Source organism: Genypterus blacodes, unplaced genomic scaffold (assembly GCF_046128005.1).
Source record: "Genypterus blacodes isolate CSIRO-AG114 ecotype Tasmania unplaced genomic scaffold, CSIRO-AGI_Gbla_v1 ptg000131l_1, whole genome shotgun sequence".
NCBI lineage: Eukaryota > Metazoa > Chordata > Actinopteri > Ophidiiformes > Ophidiidae > Genypterus > Genypterus blacodes.
The window spans coordinates 960,748-977,696 of record NW_027466933.1 but is presented as its reverse complement, the minus strand read 5'-3'; the positions used below and the strand labels follow the sequence as shown (position 1 = coordinate 977,696).

General features: G+C 43.5%; 3 protein-coding genes across 3 annotated transcripts; 1 reads left to right on the top strand and 2 right to left on the bottom strand.

The window, feature by feature from the left end:
* Positions 1-7,228: 7,228 nt before the first annotated feature.
* Positions 7,229-9,544, bottom strand: ppp1r3da (protein phosphatase 1, regulatory subunit 3Da). The gene is made up of 2 exons (XM_076163479.1): positions 9,154-9,544; positions 7,229-8,858 (listed from the first exon to the last, which is right to left on the bottom strand). The coding sequence occupies exon 2, from the start codon at positions 8,828-8,830 to the stop codon at positions 7,916-7,918; it is 915 nt and encodes a 304-aa protein (XP_076019594.1). The 5' UTR covers positions 8,831-8,858; positions 9,154-9,544; the 3' UTR covers positions 7,229-7,915.
* A 131-nt stretch (positions 9,545-9,675) lies between these two features.
* On the top strand, positions 9,676-13,452 carry fam217ba (family with sequence similarity 217 member Ba). Its single transcript, XM_076163321.1, has 4 exons — positions 9,676-10,166; positions 10,267-10,366; positions 10,477-10,541; positions 10,644-13,452. The coding sequence occupies exons 1-4, from the start codon at positions 10,060-10,062 to the stop codon at positions 12,082-12,084; spliced, it is 1,713 nt and encodes a 570-aa protein (XP_076019436.1). The 5' UTR covers positions 9,676-10,059; the 3' UTR covers positions 12,085-13,452.
* A 222-nt stretch (positions 13,453-13,674) lies between these two features.
* LOC143010823 (putative tubulin polyglutamylase TTLL9) lies at positions 13,675-16,948 on the bottom strand. Its single transcript, XM_076163369.1, has 14 exons — positions 16,940-16,948; positions 16,642-16,688; positions 16,479-16,568; positions 16,289-16,400; positions 16,022-16,207; positions 15,842-15,910; positions 15,658-15,748; positions 15,535-15,575; positions 15,365-15,452; positions 15,056-15,114; positions 14,739-14,935; positions 14,295-14,408; positions 13,906-14,030; positions 13,675-13,757 (listed from the first exon to the last, which is right to left on the bottom strand). The coding sequence occupies exons 1-14, from the start codon at positions 16,946-16,948 to the stop codon at positions 13,675-13,677; spliced, it is 1,311 nt and encodes a 436-aa protein (XP_076019484.1).
* Between the last annotated feature and the right edge of the window lies 1 nt (position 16,949).

The window sequence follows — 16,949 nt, the reverse complement described above, 5'->3', positions numbered from 1 at the left end:
TTTTATAAACAGTGTTGCAAGGTGTGTTTCGGGGTTAGCTTTCCCGCCACAAGGTGCGTCAACTTATCTCTGCTAATAACTGTAATGTGTGTTCTTATAGATGTGTTGCTAAAACGTTTAACACTTGAAAGTTGAAAATGTTGTAATATGCTAAAGCTCATGCACTTTTAAGTTGAAAATCTTGAGGAATAGTTAACAGGAAAGAAGAAATTTAAAGTAATGTGTTTTTTGTATTTTACTGAATTGGAAATAAATTCTGCTGAGCGAGGCGAAGCAATACAGACACAAAGTGTCTGTCTCACTTGTTGTTTCTGCTTTGCAGAATACATAATCCTTGTACATGGTTGTCAGCCACGATACCTGTAACATAACGGAAGCTTGAGACACAGGAGCAGGGAGTATGGAAGCTACTGACACGGGAGCAGGGAGTCGAAGGAACGCCTTGCCGAACGAGAAATCCCACCCCATGGCCGCGGCAGTCTGGGAAGATGGAGGTTCCAGATTCGCCACAGGAATTGGGTCACGGCAAGTACCCGCCCCCAAAGAAACCCTCCGTTGGCGCTTGGAAGGCGAAGGTCCGGCTCGGTCCTTCTGCATGTACCTTTCCGTACAGGGCGACACCGTGTGAGCGAGGCTGCTGGCTGGAGAACGGGACGGACTGCGGCCGTAAAGTGGCGACCAGGCTGAGGTGAGGACGGCTGGGAGGAAACATGAATCCGCTGGGTCCATGATGGTTCTGTCACACACAAACATCATACATCACACAAACTTTCCAGCCTGGCTTTCTGTTTATTTGCCCAACAGTCTAAATGGAATGGAAATGCAACCACTCTGGCCTCACACATAAGCTTGTGGACTAGTGATGGGAAGTTGGGCTCTTTTTGTAGAGCTCTTTCGGCTCCCAAACGGCTTCAAATTTATTATCTGAAGCCTTATATTTTAGCCTAACTTGGCAAATATGAATGGTTTGTGTGTTGATAAACCCTTTTGCATTCAGTGTTTGTATGAGAAGCCTCATAGTTACCTAATTTTTTGCATTTGTTCTGTTACCAAAGCAGGCATTCTTACTTTTGTTCAATATTTTAATCAAGCTTTTATTTTGATTTAACACAAAAACAAATGAACTGTGCTTCTGTGGAAAAACCCAACATTAGCCTTTACCTTGTCCAAGGTTGTTTTCACCACCCTCAGGGTAAAAGCTTCAGGCATCTCTAATCATCAGGTTTAATGTATGCGCCAGACATGGGTGGTGCATGGGTGCACTGCAACATTCATTCATGGGTCAGAATTTTGATGGCTTTGGTGATGTTTGCAGCATTATCAATCGCACAGCACATCACTTTTTCCTGTACTTGCCACTCATTTGCCACTCTTAATAGCTCCTCTGCCAACTTCTCTGCAATGTGCACTGTAACAAATTGTCCTGTAAAGTGCTGGCAGCTGTGTTGCAGCCCTGATTTTAACACATGGGGGGGGAAATATACCTATTTGAAACACATGAACAATTACCAACTAAAAAGAGAACACGCCATACAAAATGTGACTAAAACGTTTTAGCTTAACTCAGCATTGACCACGTCTTTTATCATAAACAAACAAAGACTAAATAAATAATTAATACATTACAAAAAATACATTTTTAAAAAGTTACCATGGCTGTGTTGATATCATGCCTGGGAGAGAGCCCTCACTATAAGAAATTCCACTCAAAGTCCACGAGGTTCTTCAGCAGAGTAGAGACATTGGTATTGACTGTTACAGACTTCTTGTGGACGATTCCCCCGGTCTTATTGGAGATTATCTATCCTCGGCTGGACTTTGTCCCTCTTTCTGGGTTAATTCCAATGAAGCGCGTGTTAAACACAATACTGTGAAATTAGAAGTTGGATAGAAAAAATCTGCAAATATATGAATTGGTCAGAGAGAGAGAGAGAGAGAGGACATCGACAACACTGGATAAGCCCTACCTTTGAATGAATTCAAGTGTACAGGTTGCGTTTTCCTGGTTTCTGTAGGTTGAAGATGTACACGGAAAACAGAGCAGCAAGCCCTGTCACAAACGTTGGTTGGATATACCCTCACATATGACATGACCCTCAAGGCTGATCATCCAGTGTCCAACATGTCAAATGCTCTGTTCCACCTGAAATGGGAAATTTGAATAATTTCAGAAAGCAATGCAGAACATTTATTCATGACTTTAAATCGGAAAACTAACTCTACTTGAAAAGCGCATCTGATATGCAAGATAGAGTATGTCAATTCACTGAATATATATATATACACACACACACACACACACACACACTTTCACATGGTAAGGTGATGGCCTGATTCTGGCTGTCTGGAGTATAATGACATAGTCTCTTGGGGTGAAGATATCTGCAACTATTTTGCGTTCAATAGTACTATGCATGCTGTCACACTCCATTTGTGTATGACCTGCAACAAGGTATTTCTGTGTTATTAGTACCCCATATTTCCTTGCAAGCTCAGAGTATGCATTCGCCACACATGCATTGCGATTCTGATAACCGCAACCGTCGCTCCGAACTATGACGACTTAGGCAAAATAAAACATAGGCAATTATACTAAAGGGGTAGAATGGCACAATCTGTTTAACTGAGGATGTAGGCAATTTTACCAGAGGTGGCCAGCATCATGAGATGATTTAGGCAAAAAAATAATTTTTGTAAAAAAAAAATGACTTAGGCAATTATTTAAGAGGGTGTGGAGGTGCTTAATGATCTGCCATCAATTACACATTCAAGAATGATGCCTATGTCACATGGTGGCTTTAACGGATCCTCCTCCTCTCTGATGACAAACACTGCCATTGTGCACTGCTGAAGCTCTCTTTTGGCGTCATCCCTCTCGCCAACCTGACAAAAGACCAAAGCAACTTGTCAGAGAAACAATCTCGAATTTTGTCTTGAGTTCCCTTTTGTTACACTATCAGTTTTGTAGCCACTTCAGTGGCCTTCAAAATACAAAACAATGTAATCTGAATAAAATCTGATAGTGCTGTGAAACAAGTGGAATCTTCAGAAAATACCGTTCTTGAGACTCATTACTTTTGCACGGGCTTTCAGTCCATCAAGATCAAGGAACAGCTTCTGAAACACTTCAAAAGTATATTTAACCCTTGTATTATGTTGAAAAAAAATCACGTTGATTATGTTGCGGGTCATTTTGACCCGTACTGTGTAAATCCACTCAAAACAGTCAAAAAAAACAGGTTAAACCAATAACAACTTTGTTTAAGAAAATATAAACATTGAGAAAAGAGACTAAATTCTAAACAGAAAAATTTTTTAATTCCAACACTAAATTTAAGAACTAATAAGTTAAAGTTTATCCCTCTTCACGAACATGTTTTTCTAAAATTTAACTTGCCCCATTTTCTCAGATTTTCAATGTTCAACATTTTCAATGTTCTCCACATGATGGACACAATGTAACCGTGTGTTTTCATCTGCAGAAAACACACGGTAAATTGCTTCTCCCTTTGATCTGTACACTCCAGCGCAAACCAGAATTCCAATGTAAGCATGCAAGTCAGTCTGATCCAGTGGCTTCCATTTCTCTTGATACACGCCTCCCCTCCAAGTTAGTCATGTCCAGTCTAATCCTCTCTATTGGTGGGGATATGAAGAGCTGAAATGCTGATTGAATATCATCAACTCGTGTGACAGCAAATCTTGTAGGACCGGGAGTCATTTTGATGACATTGGAAGATGACAGTCTGCCTAGGCTTTGTTGTGGTGATGTTGACCATTTTATATTACATTATTATTATTATATTATATTATCTTTAGATGCCCATGTCCCCTCTGTGGATGATTATTTCTGCGTTCCTTGATTTTCATCTGATGGAGAGACAACGGCAGACTGGTCCTCTGAATCCTCCTCATCATAGAAAAATTGATAATCTGGATCATCAATAACATTGTCCTCGGTCTCTAAAAAGATCCTCTGTCTCTGAAATCTCTTCCTCCGCATCACTATCCCAGTTAAAAATCAACGACAAAGCTTCCTCAGCTGTGAACCTTCTGGAGCTCATTTTTGGTGTGTTTGTAAAAGAGGTGACATGAGAATGGTGACAAGGACAAGGGAGAGAAGGTTCAAGGGAGACAAGGGAGAGAAAGTTCCTCCCCTCCACACATCTGGGTCCCTGGGACCCAGACTCAGTCAAAATATAAATAATTGGGGATTTATTTTGGATCTGAACAGCTACTTAGCCACATTAAAGTGTCCGGGTCAAAATGACCCGCCAACATCATCAATCATCGTAACCAAAATCTGCACAGACCTAACGCTACACTTGAAAGTGTCCAGATTTTACACACCAGTTCATGACCCCAGATGAGGAAAAGTCACAAAATTTCATGAAGAAAAAGAAAGGTAAACCAGTACTTTGATCAACACAAAAACTGAAATGGGTCAAATTGACCCTTAACATAATACAAGGGTTAAGTTCCTTGCGATAGCTCAGATTCAGAGCATATATTTTGCCCATCAGCAAAGCACAGCACTGCTACTTGTGCTGCTGGAGTAGGATAGGTCTGTCGATGTAGTGGCTGTTGAGGATGGTGAGGTTGATAGTGGAGAGCTGCTTTCCAGTGGAGTTGGGCTTGAGACCAGTGTGGGGCTTGGAAGAATCTGAAGATCTGGCGTGACCATCTCTGTCTCTAGAACAAAGAAAAAGAACACATTAGTAAGTCACTGTTAAGATGGTGGCGTGACAGAGTAGCTGGTAGATTGAAAAAACTTTTGAACTTTGAACATTGTGAAAATGTACCTGTTAGCTGGTGGCTTATGTTCATTTCCAGATTTGAATATAACATTGAGTTACATTTGCCCTACCTGATTTAAATGCATCCAACAGCTTACGGAGGTTAATAACAGGTGGGAGGTCAGTCACGTCTTCTCGCCGTACATATTTCCGGTCTTCTATTGATTCTAGGCCAGAGCTTTGAAGCCTAATGAGTTGCAACTGAGTCTCTTCAGAAAGATTTGGCAATGCCTTGAGGATGATACCTCTGATTCCTTCTACCAACATAGACATTGACCTACAATGAGAGGAGAGAATGATGGAGAACTATTAATGCCATGCCACCCAAAGTGAATTCAGGCAGAGGATAGTAATCGAGCAGATTTTCTTGGTTAACCCAGCTGTAGCTTTCCTGACTTTGTACGATGGGATTTGAAGGCTGCACATTTTTGGAATGTCCTTTTGCACTCAGACAAGACACTTAAGACATTTAAAAGTTGAGTTTGGAATATTCCTATGCATTCTCATGTGCCTTACATATGCCAATACAGAGGTACATTCTGTACCACACACCTGGCATGGGAACATGTTGTAAGCAAATCTAACAACAATGACAGCTGCCAATACAAAACACAAATGTTGTAGTTCAGTCTATACCATGACAATTACACAATAGCATCAAAACTGACAAAAGAAAACCATGAAATCTCAAGTGGACTGAGTGCATTTTAAGTATTAACTTAAACATTACATTACATTACGAGCATTTGGCAGACGCTTTTATCCAAAGTGACTTACATTACATTACCACCCATCGCAGAGGGGGGAGCAATTGAGGGTTCGGTGCCTTGCTCAGGGGCACCTCGGCAGGGGCTCAAACCGGCAACCCTCCGGTTCCCAAGCGGAAGCTCTACCCACTGAGCTACTGCCCACGAGCTTCTCCAAGCATGCTTTCTGGGGAAACTTAGTGTTGTCGTCCACTTTCAATATATGTTTTACTTGTGATTAAAAAGTGCTTTAACCTGCTCTATTAAAAATACTTTTTGAACATTAGCTAAAACTAAGGATAGCCATCCAGGTAAACATGCAAGAAAAGAGACCAAACTACCAAAACCCTAAGCACAACATGCCTTTAGCTGCTAGCCAGCTGAAAATAAAACCCTGAATATGACAAACTTTTTTGAACTATTCAAAAACCTCGACGACAAAGCAGCATTAGCGTGCTGCAAGCTAGCTTTGTAACATAACTTCTACGTTTACTACTAAAGTTGAACGATATATGAATATTGAACTTACCTTTCAACTTACCTCACAACCTGCTCATAAAGTGCAGAATTCAGCTGGATAATTGTTGAAAGTGAAGTTGGTTTCGCCGCTCTGTTCAACATCTCCTCTAGAAATACTGTAAAATTCCGTAATTCCAGGGGCTTGATTCAAATCACCCCCACAATGCAATGCGATTCACAATATATTACTGTAATTTATGGAAAATGGTAAGTATTGCCCAGAATGCATGTTTTCTACAATAAAGTACTGTATTAATGGTTAACAGTATTATACTGTCAGAATTTGGCTGTTTTTTGCACAGCAATTTATTACAATGCGTCTGTTGGTGAACTCAAAACAGTCCAGCAGGCAAGATGTCATCTTGTAACTTTCAATAAAGTGGCAAGTGACTGACATGAAAGAGCAGGTGGGGAAAACACTATATTGACTATTTGAAGCAATAAAATGAACAAATACCAGTGCTGATCATTAGGACGCACAAGATCTCCAAACATAATGGGTAGATGACTCAGTAAACACCAGCTCTGAATGGCATTTAAGCCCAAGTCATTGGAACCCTCTGCCAATCTTACACCAGGAGGTTTGCTGTTTTGTGCCATGAAGCCATAGTTAAAACTCTGAATTCTTCTGTGTACTTCTGCTGATGTGGTGTAATTGTCAATCAGATGCTGAATGAGTAATTTCATCTCACACTGTGCGATCCCCTCTAATATATCGTGCTATATCGACTGAAAAATTTGCAGTGATATGGAATTATTGCAATGAATTTAGAAGGCAAGACTTTTTTACTCCCATTACATAAGGTAGATGCTCACCGATAAGATAAGATAAGCAGCCGAATCCAAGGTTGATGCAACTCTCGGGTCATATTTCCTGAATGTTTTGCAGCCAGCTACCGGTGCTGTGGACGCTTCACTCCCACTAATGATGTAGCTGCTAACGTTACACTCAGTTCATAGTCGCCCAGGCTGCTTGCAATATCCTCCTCCCGATCCGCAGATTTCCTCCTTTTAGTTCCCCTCAGGAGCCACGACTTCAGAGTATTTGGACCGCTCATACTTTTTTTTTTTTTTACTATCTCTGCTTACCATCTTGCCATCACAGTTAAGTTCAGCCTGTAGCTAACAGCTAATAGTTGACGTGACACGAGACACACACAAACATGATAATGTGCAATTGTGCTTTATTAATCAAGATCAGCAGTCTTTCAGTTATGAAATCATGTAAAAAGGTTCTATAGTGTGAAGATCGGCTGTTTATTGTATTATTTGTTCTGATTCGCTTGTTAAAATCCTGTCCTGCCCCAAGGTTTTCTCTTTTATTTGCTCAGCTTTTTAAATAAAGTGCTTCATGCTGTCCTCACATTCTTATGGCAAGGTGAGCTTGTAGTTATGGCAAACTCATTTATAATGACAGCCTCAGTCAAGATTTTTTCCTAAGTTTTTATCTCTCCTTGGGCAAAAAATTGAAACTTTTTTTTTTTTAAATTTTTGTTTTTTTCCACATGTCCACTTGGTGGACAGCATGTGTGGAGAAACTGAAGAAATATGTATTTAACACACCAATGAATAAAATGATGTATTATCTGAAAACTATAAAGTAATATATATTTGTAATGCTGTTAAACTAATGTGTTCACATGTGTGTGTGATACGTAAGGGACACATTTCAGTTGCATGTGATTTGATCGTGAATTGTATGTAATATGACAAATAAAGTATCTTAATCCAAATACTCTCTCAGATGTTATTTAGCAGTATAGTCTCTTCAGTTTTACGGACTTGAACATCAGTTCACCAAGTCTATAGGGTTAAGTGCTCTAAAAAGGTTTTCTCTCTTATTTGCTCATCGTTCTAAATGAAGTGCACCATGCTGTCCTCACATCCTTTCGGCACAGTGAGCTTGTAGTTATGGAAAACTAATTTATAATTCTGCCCGTGGTTGTTGTCCCAGTATTCAGCCCCACAGACTTTGTACTTGATGGCAAACTCTATTACTGCCCCTTGCATCAGGAAAGGTGGAACAGGCAGGTGGAAATGAAAAACATCACAGTTGAGCTGACCCCCTCTCCAGGTCTTAGTGATGGTGGATACCCAGGATGCTCTCGTTTCTGTGCAGCTCTTCCACTGGGTGAAGGAATAGCGAACTGTGACATCCTTTTTAAAATCCACATTGAGGACCTGTGTGATTCCAGTGACGCCCAGTTCACCACACAACACTCTCTCCAGGCAGACTTTCTGCACATGCAGGCGATTCAGGAACTCGGGGTGGTCACCAGGTTGCTGGTCGAAGAACGGTTTAAGATACGGCAAGGAGATCTCAAGGTGCTCCTCATCTGCCATCTCTGCTGCCATCAGTAACCTGAAGATGACATGATGCGGTACAATTGGAGTTTCTCCAGTTTGGAAAAGCCTGATATCCTCCAGGTCGAGGCCCAAGGAGTCGACAAAACGCACCCCAACATGTCTGCATCGCTTCTTCTTCTCTGAGGTGGGAGGGAGGGAGCGTGAGCGTTGGTGGATGATGGGTTTAGGCAGGGGCTCACAGGAGGCCGTCCGGCGGAGCACCGGGTCTATTGGCAGAGAGACTCTGGGGCTTGGAGGGCGGATTGGCACTGGTTTCTTCTCTGCATCGGGTCTATCAGCCTGGAGCATTCCAGTCAGGTTAGCAGTCATGCAGCGCTTTGACACATTGCTGTGTGTGGAACTATGTTCTGACTCGCTTGTTGAAATCCTGTCCTGCCCGATGAACCATCCTCCTCTATCCATGCTGTGTGAAAACTGGCCTCCTGCTCACCTATGAAGACAGACAGCCATGATCAGAATCCATTAGTGACTCAGCACATTCCTCCCCAAGCTCTCCTCGCTTTGACAGCAGCATAGTCCCATTATAACACTTGTATAAGTCGTTTCGAAGCTGTTTGGCCGCAGACAACTGGAGAGCTGGGATCACGCAGCAGGAAACAGGAAAGTGGGTGTGTGTGTGAGCTGCAGGACTGAGCGACGTGACTGACTGCACTTCTCTCTGTAGCGTTGTCTTGTTTGTTTACAACAAAGCTCAAAATGATGTTATCTGTGTATAAAACACTTACACTGACGTCACAACGCCTCACCACACACAGATATGGAGCGGGAGACAAACATGAACTCGCAGGATGAAGCCTCAGCCTGGTCCTCCATTTATTGAGCGCTGTATTGCGGCTGTTTTGCTGCGTCACGGAGTCCGGCGCGGAAACCCGAGAGTTAAAGCAGAATCACTGTGATGATACGAGCGCAGACATGTTTGTGTGAAGCTTATTCGCGGTGGAGATCTGCACACATGCGCGCAGTTACTCTGAAGCTACGAACGGTCCGGAACACTCTTGACGTTCCCTGGGAGCTGGAGTGATTCCCGTCGTGGCGGTTAGATGTTTGCGCGGTATAGCTCTCCGTTTCCTTAAACACACAGCATGTCTGCTACCCGGGCGGAATACGACATTGTAACGACAGCCGAACACACGGAAACGCACAGACGTGTCGCGTTTCTAACAGCGACTGACGTGTTTGGACTACAACTCCCAGAATCCCCCGCGTCCGCCCATTCACGCTCGCGGGGAGCCAGTGAGCGGCAGGTAAACAAACCTATCTGACAGGGACGGCGAGCCAAACAAAGCGTATGCGCTGCCTGACCGCCCCAGAGCTTTAATGGCGATAATGATGACAGACCAGACTGCAGTCACCGTGTCATTGATGAATACTGCAGCTTCGTAGCCGAACAGGGAAGCGAACCTACGACGAAAAGCCCCAAAGAGGAGGACGAGTGTATCGTGAGGATCGAGACCGTCGACATATGCGCATGATGCACTGCAGCACTCTGGAGAGAATGGGTGTTTTTAGCCTCATTTTAAGGATGGAGCGTCTGTTTCGAGATGTAGGCTGGGTTCTATAGCTACAGTGTCGTTGATTTAAAAGAAATTGTGCTGGATTCGAAACCGAACACCCCCCTTGCGACCTGCAGTATGGGGCCCATCATGCAGGAGCGCACAGCAGCCACGACACTGAAACGCGTCGTCTCCAAGGAGAAGATACGGGTCAAAAACACTGAAAATACCGGACCGGTGCCCAGGTAGGTGCTTCATTCTTGCGGTGTGTGGCGAGAATCAGCCTCCTTATATTTCAGCTGAGGGCGGAGTGTGAGGAATGCCTGTCCTATCGTGTTTCCACAGTTCAAAGAAAGGTTACAAGATGAAGAAAGCAGCGGGCCAAATGAAAAATGGCCTCCAGGGACCAGGTCAGGATAAGGACACGGTGGTAACAGTCCAAAAGGTGAGAGGATGGCTAACAGCTTCATTCTTGTCATCTGGCTTAAGGAATTCAGGAAGTCAGAGAACGTGTGCACAAATAATCACACACATTTACTCATATTTGTTTTACAGAGTACACAGCAAAAAGGTGGAAGAGGTAAATCTGGTACTCCGAGGAATGCAAGCAAGCTCTCCAGGTATGTATGGAGGAGGGTTTGTAGTCCTATTCTATCCTTTGCTGCTTCAGGTAAACATCCGAATCTCTTGTAGTTCTCCCTGACACTCATCTCTCTGTGTAGCCCCGAAGAAGAGGGAGATTTGAGACCTCAACTCCGCAAACACTCATTTGCACACAGGAAAGAAGAAAAACGAGAAAATCCACGGCTATCCCAATGCACCGCCGAGCTCGACCAGAATCGAGGGGGAATGGGGAAAAATCGGCGAGCCCTCTCCCTGCCTCTTTCCCCAATCGGAGGGCTCCGTCACATGCCGGCTCACCCCCTAACCCAGTCCCCTGCCCCCACCCCAGAGGCACTACGGCAGCACTACAACCAGAAGGAGGACGACACCGACAGCGCCAGTGATCTGTCAGACTCTGAGCGGCTGCCCATACTGCCCTCCCCCTGTACCCCCTGCACCCCTCCTCACCTCAACCTCCGGGCTGAGGTCATCAACACAAATGACTTCCCCCCAGACTTCCCTGGACCCCGTGGGAACGAGACTGATGAAGACGACGGTGAGAAACCCAGCTACATTTACCCGGAATTCTTGCCTCCTCCCTTCAACAGCTGGAGCCTGAGACAGCTGGCAGTGTTTCTCCACACAGAAGGCCGCGGCGCCCCCCGACCCAAGCCTGTAGGGCCCTTAGAGAAGTATCTGGAGAGACTGTTGCAGTTGGAATGGCTCCAGATCCAGACGGTGCAAGCGGAGTGTAGTCGCCCGCCCGGTAGCCGCACACGGCCACAGGGCTTCCCCTCTGCCACCACAGCCCACGGGCCCAGGCCTCACACTGCTCCACCGAGCAGACTCAACTCTCCTAAAGGTCCGCGGCACAGCCAGCGAGCCTTCCCCTTTGCACCTGTCACCAACCCCCCATCACCTGCCGCAACCCAGCACCAGCACTCCCGCTTCCCAGTCTGCCCTCACTGTCACATCCGCTACCCGCTGTGCAATGGGAGCTGCTCTGCCTACGCCTATCAGCGTCACTCAAGGCTCAGCCCACTGATTGAACACAAAGCCAGACCTGGAGCGCCAGCCAAGAGGAGCAGCAGTGAGACCCGGGCCCCCTCCTCAGAAGGGAGGACCACAGGAGGACTAGGCAGCGGAGGAGGAGGTGGAGGAGCGCAGACCCCAGTTAGTCCCTCGGCAGGAAGGAGTCATCTCAGACAGATGCAGGCTGCAGGCAATGTTCGCAAGCAGTCCCAAGAATCTGGAAGTAACCCAAACAATAGAGGTCAGGTAAGAAAAAGCCGCGTCAGAGCTAATTCTGAGACAGATGTAAAAAAAGAGCCCGGTGGCAATAAAGCAGCTGGTGCAGAGAAGCGCGTCTTCTCTGCGAGTAAGCGAGAGGTCATCTCATCTAAGAGGGTAGAGAAGGACTGGCAGAGGACGGAGGCAGGAGGTCAGGCCGCTAAAACGGCTACCAAACGGCCCGCTAAAGAGCCTCAGTCTCTCTCCAAAGCCCCGCTGAGCAGCAAGCAGAATGGCAAAACAAAAAATGTGCACTTTGTTGCAAAGTAACCCTTATAGACCTATAGTGCTTTACCTAGTGGTTACTTATGTACGGGAGCCTGAACCTGTACTCGCTTTCTGTGTAATACGTGTGCTACTAACATACAATAACTGTTCTACTGCAGTCTACATCATTTAGTAGTCTGCAGCCTTCAAAAAGGTCAACATACAGTAGATGGACAGCTGTGATAGAGATTATACAGCAGCAAATTCAAAGTATTGACATTAATATAAGACTTGTAGTAGAACAGGAATACAGATATATCATCGACATGTACAGTACCTATACAATCAGAAAAGCTGTGGACCTGAGAGCCACTGCAGCAGTTAACACTACCAGGATTCTAAAAACAGCTTTTAACGTAGACTGAACTCTTGTTGCACTGCATAGTAGTTTCTCACAATACGCTGTTAATGTCGACCTTTGGACGGCTTTCAACAGGAGAAATACAAATCATCCACCGTGACGTTTAATATAGATCATTACATTTAAGTCATTCAATATCATCATCGTTTGTGAACTTGTTTTTGATGTTGGAATGTATTTATTCTCAATGCTCACTTTACTTGATGTTACTTTTTTTTTTTTTTACTCTTTGTTTGTGCCTCATGTTTGAAGATGTTTGATAAATGAGTGTCCTTGCCTGAAAAGAAGGAGATGCAATAAATGGTGGTGTATTGCAGAAATGTATTTTTTTTCCAGACATACTTGTGCAATTGTTTTAAATTTTGGTTCCTAAGGGCTTATCACGTTTCAATAGGCTTGAATTGTAGTTTATGACAATATATTTTGCCTAGAGCTGAGCTCTTTCTGTCATTGAAGACAGCGTAATGTTTGCTACGAATGCATATTTTTCCAAATTTTGTATACCATAGTTATATTTATGAAAAGTGTTGTGGTGGACTTTCATTTCCATTGTCACTGTTATGTTTACATCATCATGCGCAAAAGGAAAAACAAAGTTAAAAGAGCTGAATGTATTTTTATGTCTCTTGTGCTGTACCATTCAATGGACTTTTAAGTGTAACATGCATACGTCATGCATATCCGCTCCATATTCCACTGCGGACTGGAACTGTCTTTAGAACATTATGTTTACATTAGAGTGTCTTATCAATTTCTTGTGATTGGCCATGTGCACTTCATTCATGGAAACATTACATCAGTGTAAATGTTGTGATATGTATTCTGTTTGAGCCACTTCACTTAATATCCACATCAAGTATCAAAGCCATAGAGAAGCTGATGGGAGTGGTGGTGATCTGGTTATAAATGTGTGTATATATTATATTGACCCGCACGCAGAAGGATTGTGGTACTGTATGTATTTTCTCAATGTTGAATGCAAGTATTTGTAAGGCATAGAAATAAATGTTTTGCACTCCACCGGCTGTTCATTCTTAAAAGAGTTTAATAAATGATCTATATGTTGCGCTCAGTGTATGTAGAGTTCACAACTAAAGCCCTGAAACGGCCTTATCTCTCCCAAGACTCACAGGGCGACCTGCGGCAGCTGAGGTATTTTAAGTGAGTCGTGACCATGATGACATCTTGCAAATGTCATGTGCCACTGTGGTAGACAGTCATAAATTGGTAGCTCATGTGTGTGATTGTATCCTCTTCTGGCCTGCCAATGGTTTGAGGAGGTGGCGGAGCTGCTTCTCCCTGTCGTTCAAACACCCTGCAAAGGACAACAGGTACAGATGCAGTATCTGTTAGTGAGATAACCTTTTCCAAACAATCACATAAGGTGGTAATTATGTGCATATGCTTGCATATTTACAGATTTCGGTGTAGATTAGCTGGCGATTAGAGAACATTCATGTTACCTAGGTGTGTGTTGGCAGGGTAACACGAGCCGCCATGTGTTTCTACATTGACATCGTCTCTATAGACGTGTCCATCGTTCCACATGAGGTCGTAGCCGCCCACCCTCCTCTCTGTGCCACTCAACCTAATGATACAAACCAAAGATAATTATATTGCAGTTTCACAATCGTCAAAAACAAGCAGGGAACTTCTGTTGTCATCGTCCCTTTAGACTGTTTTCACCTTGTGACCGGAGGGAAATGCAACTAAATTGGTTGCTATGACACAGGATGTTTTGTCTTCCTAATGTGCTTCTCTCTACTTCTGTTTGTGTTGTCAAAGATGTCACAACCCAGAATGGAATGCATTCTAAACACAATAGCTTGATAAATAGCAACAACTCAATTACCTTCCCTCCATATCCACAACATGTAGTGTGTCCTCCAGCAATCGGAACTTCATGTCATAATCCTCTGCACTGCTGGCACTGAGCGACGGAGAGGCATTAATTTCAAGTAACCACCTATAAAGAGATGTACAATGGAGGATCAGATAATAAGGATAAGGAGAGAATGAGGCATTGACAATCTAGCTATGTTTACTGCAGGGTTTACTTATATGTTCATTACAGCAGGATCATTGCACAAACTCTCGTTTTTCAGATACATGGAAGATTAAGTCATTATGCACTATAGTGAATCAAAGAGCCTGTCACTGGCAGATTTACCGCTTTGTTTTTAGGCAGATGAAGAGAGTGGAAATAAGCATGTGTTTACTTGTCTGTGCATGTTGTTTTCTGTGTAGGTATTACTGAGCATGAGTAGTGATGTGCACACTTGTGGACGAGCCCTACGGTTTCAGGTTCTGGTCCAGCAGAATGTCGTATCCGTAGAGCTCAAAGCAGTGTTTGTCATTTATAATGACTTTCTGTACACTCTGTAGACTGCAGACAAAAATGTTATCCATGTCTTTAAACACGTTCTCGGCTATCTCCGTGCCGTGTTTGGCAGTCAGGTACCTACGAAGCTGCTGCATCTGCCACTTACAACCCTGTTTAGAGACGATAAAGGGACCAAAACATTGTGTAAAGAGGATACATTTCAGAAAAGCTAACATATACAACATGATCTATCATTGGCCACTGATGTTCTTGACATTGTACTGAATTACCTTTTCAGGATCATAGTCAGGTGCTCTTCTTTGGATAGCCACATTGGTGAGATGCACATCTGAAAAGAGACACTAAGGAGATTTGGGGAACAGGGCATCCATAGGGATGTGGATGAAAGCAAAATTAGGCACAGCCTGAGAAACTGGGTCAAACTGTGCTACTTAAAGAAGACTTTGCTTGAATATTTCATGAGAGATTGTTCAGAGAATGACTGCAACAGGAGAACGTTAAACTTCAGACGATGCAATCGGGTGTGTGAGTGCAAAGTATACATTTAATGTATGACACCTTTACAATGACAAGGATACACTGGTCATCAATAGTACTGAGGGAGAAGCGGGTACTTGAAAATCGGGCAAAGCCGTCTCGATACAGCCAAGCCTTCAAAGGAATATACTGAAAAAACAGATCACATATAAAGACCACTCATGCACCTGAACTTAAGACAACGGAAAGATTTCTATAGTTCTTTACTCACTGAGGTTACCAGCACATACACTCTCAGATCAAACTTTCTGCCTGTGATGGAGGAAAAGCATAAACAGTAAAGAAGCAAAGACATCAGACAGACACTTCTGCGCATGTGACTCCACATCCTTACCTCCAATCAGGTAGGGATTCTCTATGTAGCACTGGGCAACATAGTTTTCCACTTGAGCCACATCAGTCTGTTCCTCTGAGCGGCTGCCATCCTGTATAAGGACACATAGATCTGTGAGTGGGTCGTCGTCCATTGTTTCTGATCATTTCTTCTTCAGTTTGTTGATGAAATCAGTTGTGTTTACCCTTTTCCAATCCATGATGTCCTTCAGCTTCCTAAACAGGAAAATTCCTTTCCCTTGAGATTTTGCAACCTAAATAATCAAATGAAGTTGAATTCTACATTCTCACTGCACAACAAGGAGGAGGTCCTCTGTTAGGTTGCATCATTACACTGAATCAAGTCTGTGGTCTTAATGGCTAACCGGTTTCATGATCCAGGTGCTGCCGGGGCTTCTCCTGAACGCCTCCACAAAGAGATGATATTCGCTGGGCAGTGCATAAGTGCACGGGAAAAAGTCACATTTGGACGCCTCCATCTGGCCGATGTCCCTCTCCAGGCTTTTGCGGTACCTTTTCAGATTTTTCACCATGAGGTTTTTGCGAGTCAGCTGTAGCAGAAACAGAAATATGAGCTACTTATTCTGATGTCAGTTGTGGCATAGAATCCTGTGTGACTGATGCTTCTTTACCTCATAATGGTTGCGAAAATGGTTTATTCTAGCATGTTCCTCCAAGTAAGAATGATCAAAGTTTTCCCTCAGCCAGCCCACGTCACACCAGAGGAAGACCCAATCTCCATCACTGTGAAGAAAACAAGAACATCACATCCATGCACAACGGTGGGACAACATGATGCATCTTTATCCACAACCAACTCACTCCTTTACTTCAACCCAGCCTGGTCTTTGGCGGAGGACATCTTGTATGGTTTTGTACTGGCCACATTTGTAACGCACACTTTTTCTCTCCCTGTGGACAGAATTTAAATATTTCAAGAACATTTGACACAACTATAAGAAATACTGTTAAGTATTCATCCCACCTTTCTAGTCTCCTCTGATAGTCATGTGAACCTTTGTATCCAGATGTCTGGAAAGGTGAAGAATGGAAACCAAGACATGAATCCCAAAGTGTCAATCGATAACACCAACCATGGGCGGTGTTAAGTAAAAATACTAACTTACAATTCTTAAGTATATTTTATTTTGGTGGAATAATTAGATTTACATAAATATTTACTTTAACATCAGAACATATTGACCGGCACGGGCGCGCTAAATTAGATTTCCATATTTTCCTCCGGTCAATCCCACGGAATGCAAATGCGTTTTCGTACTAACCTTATTCATT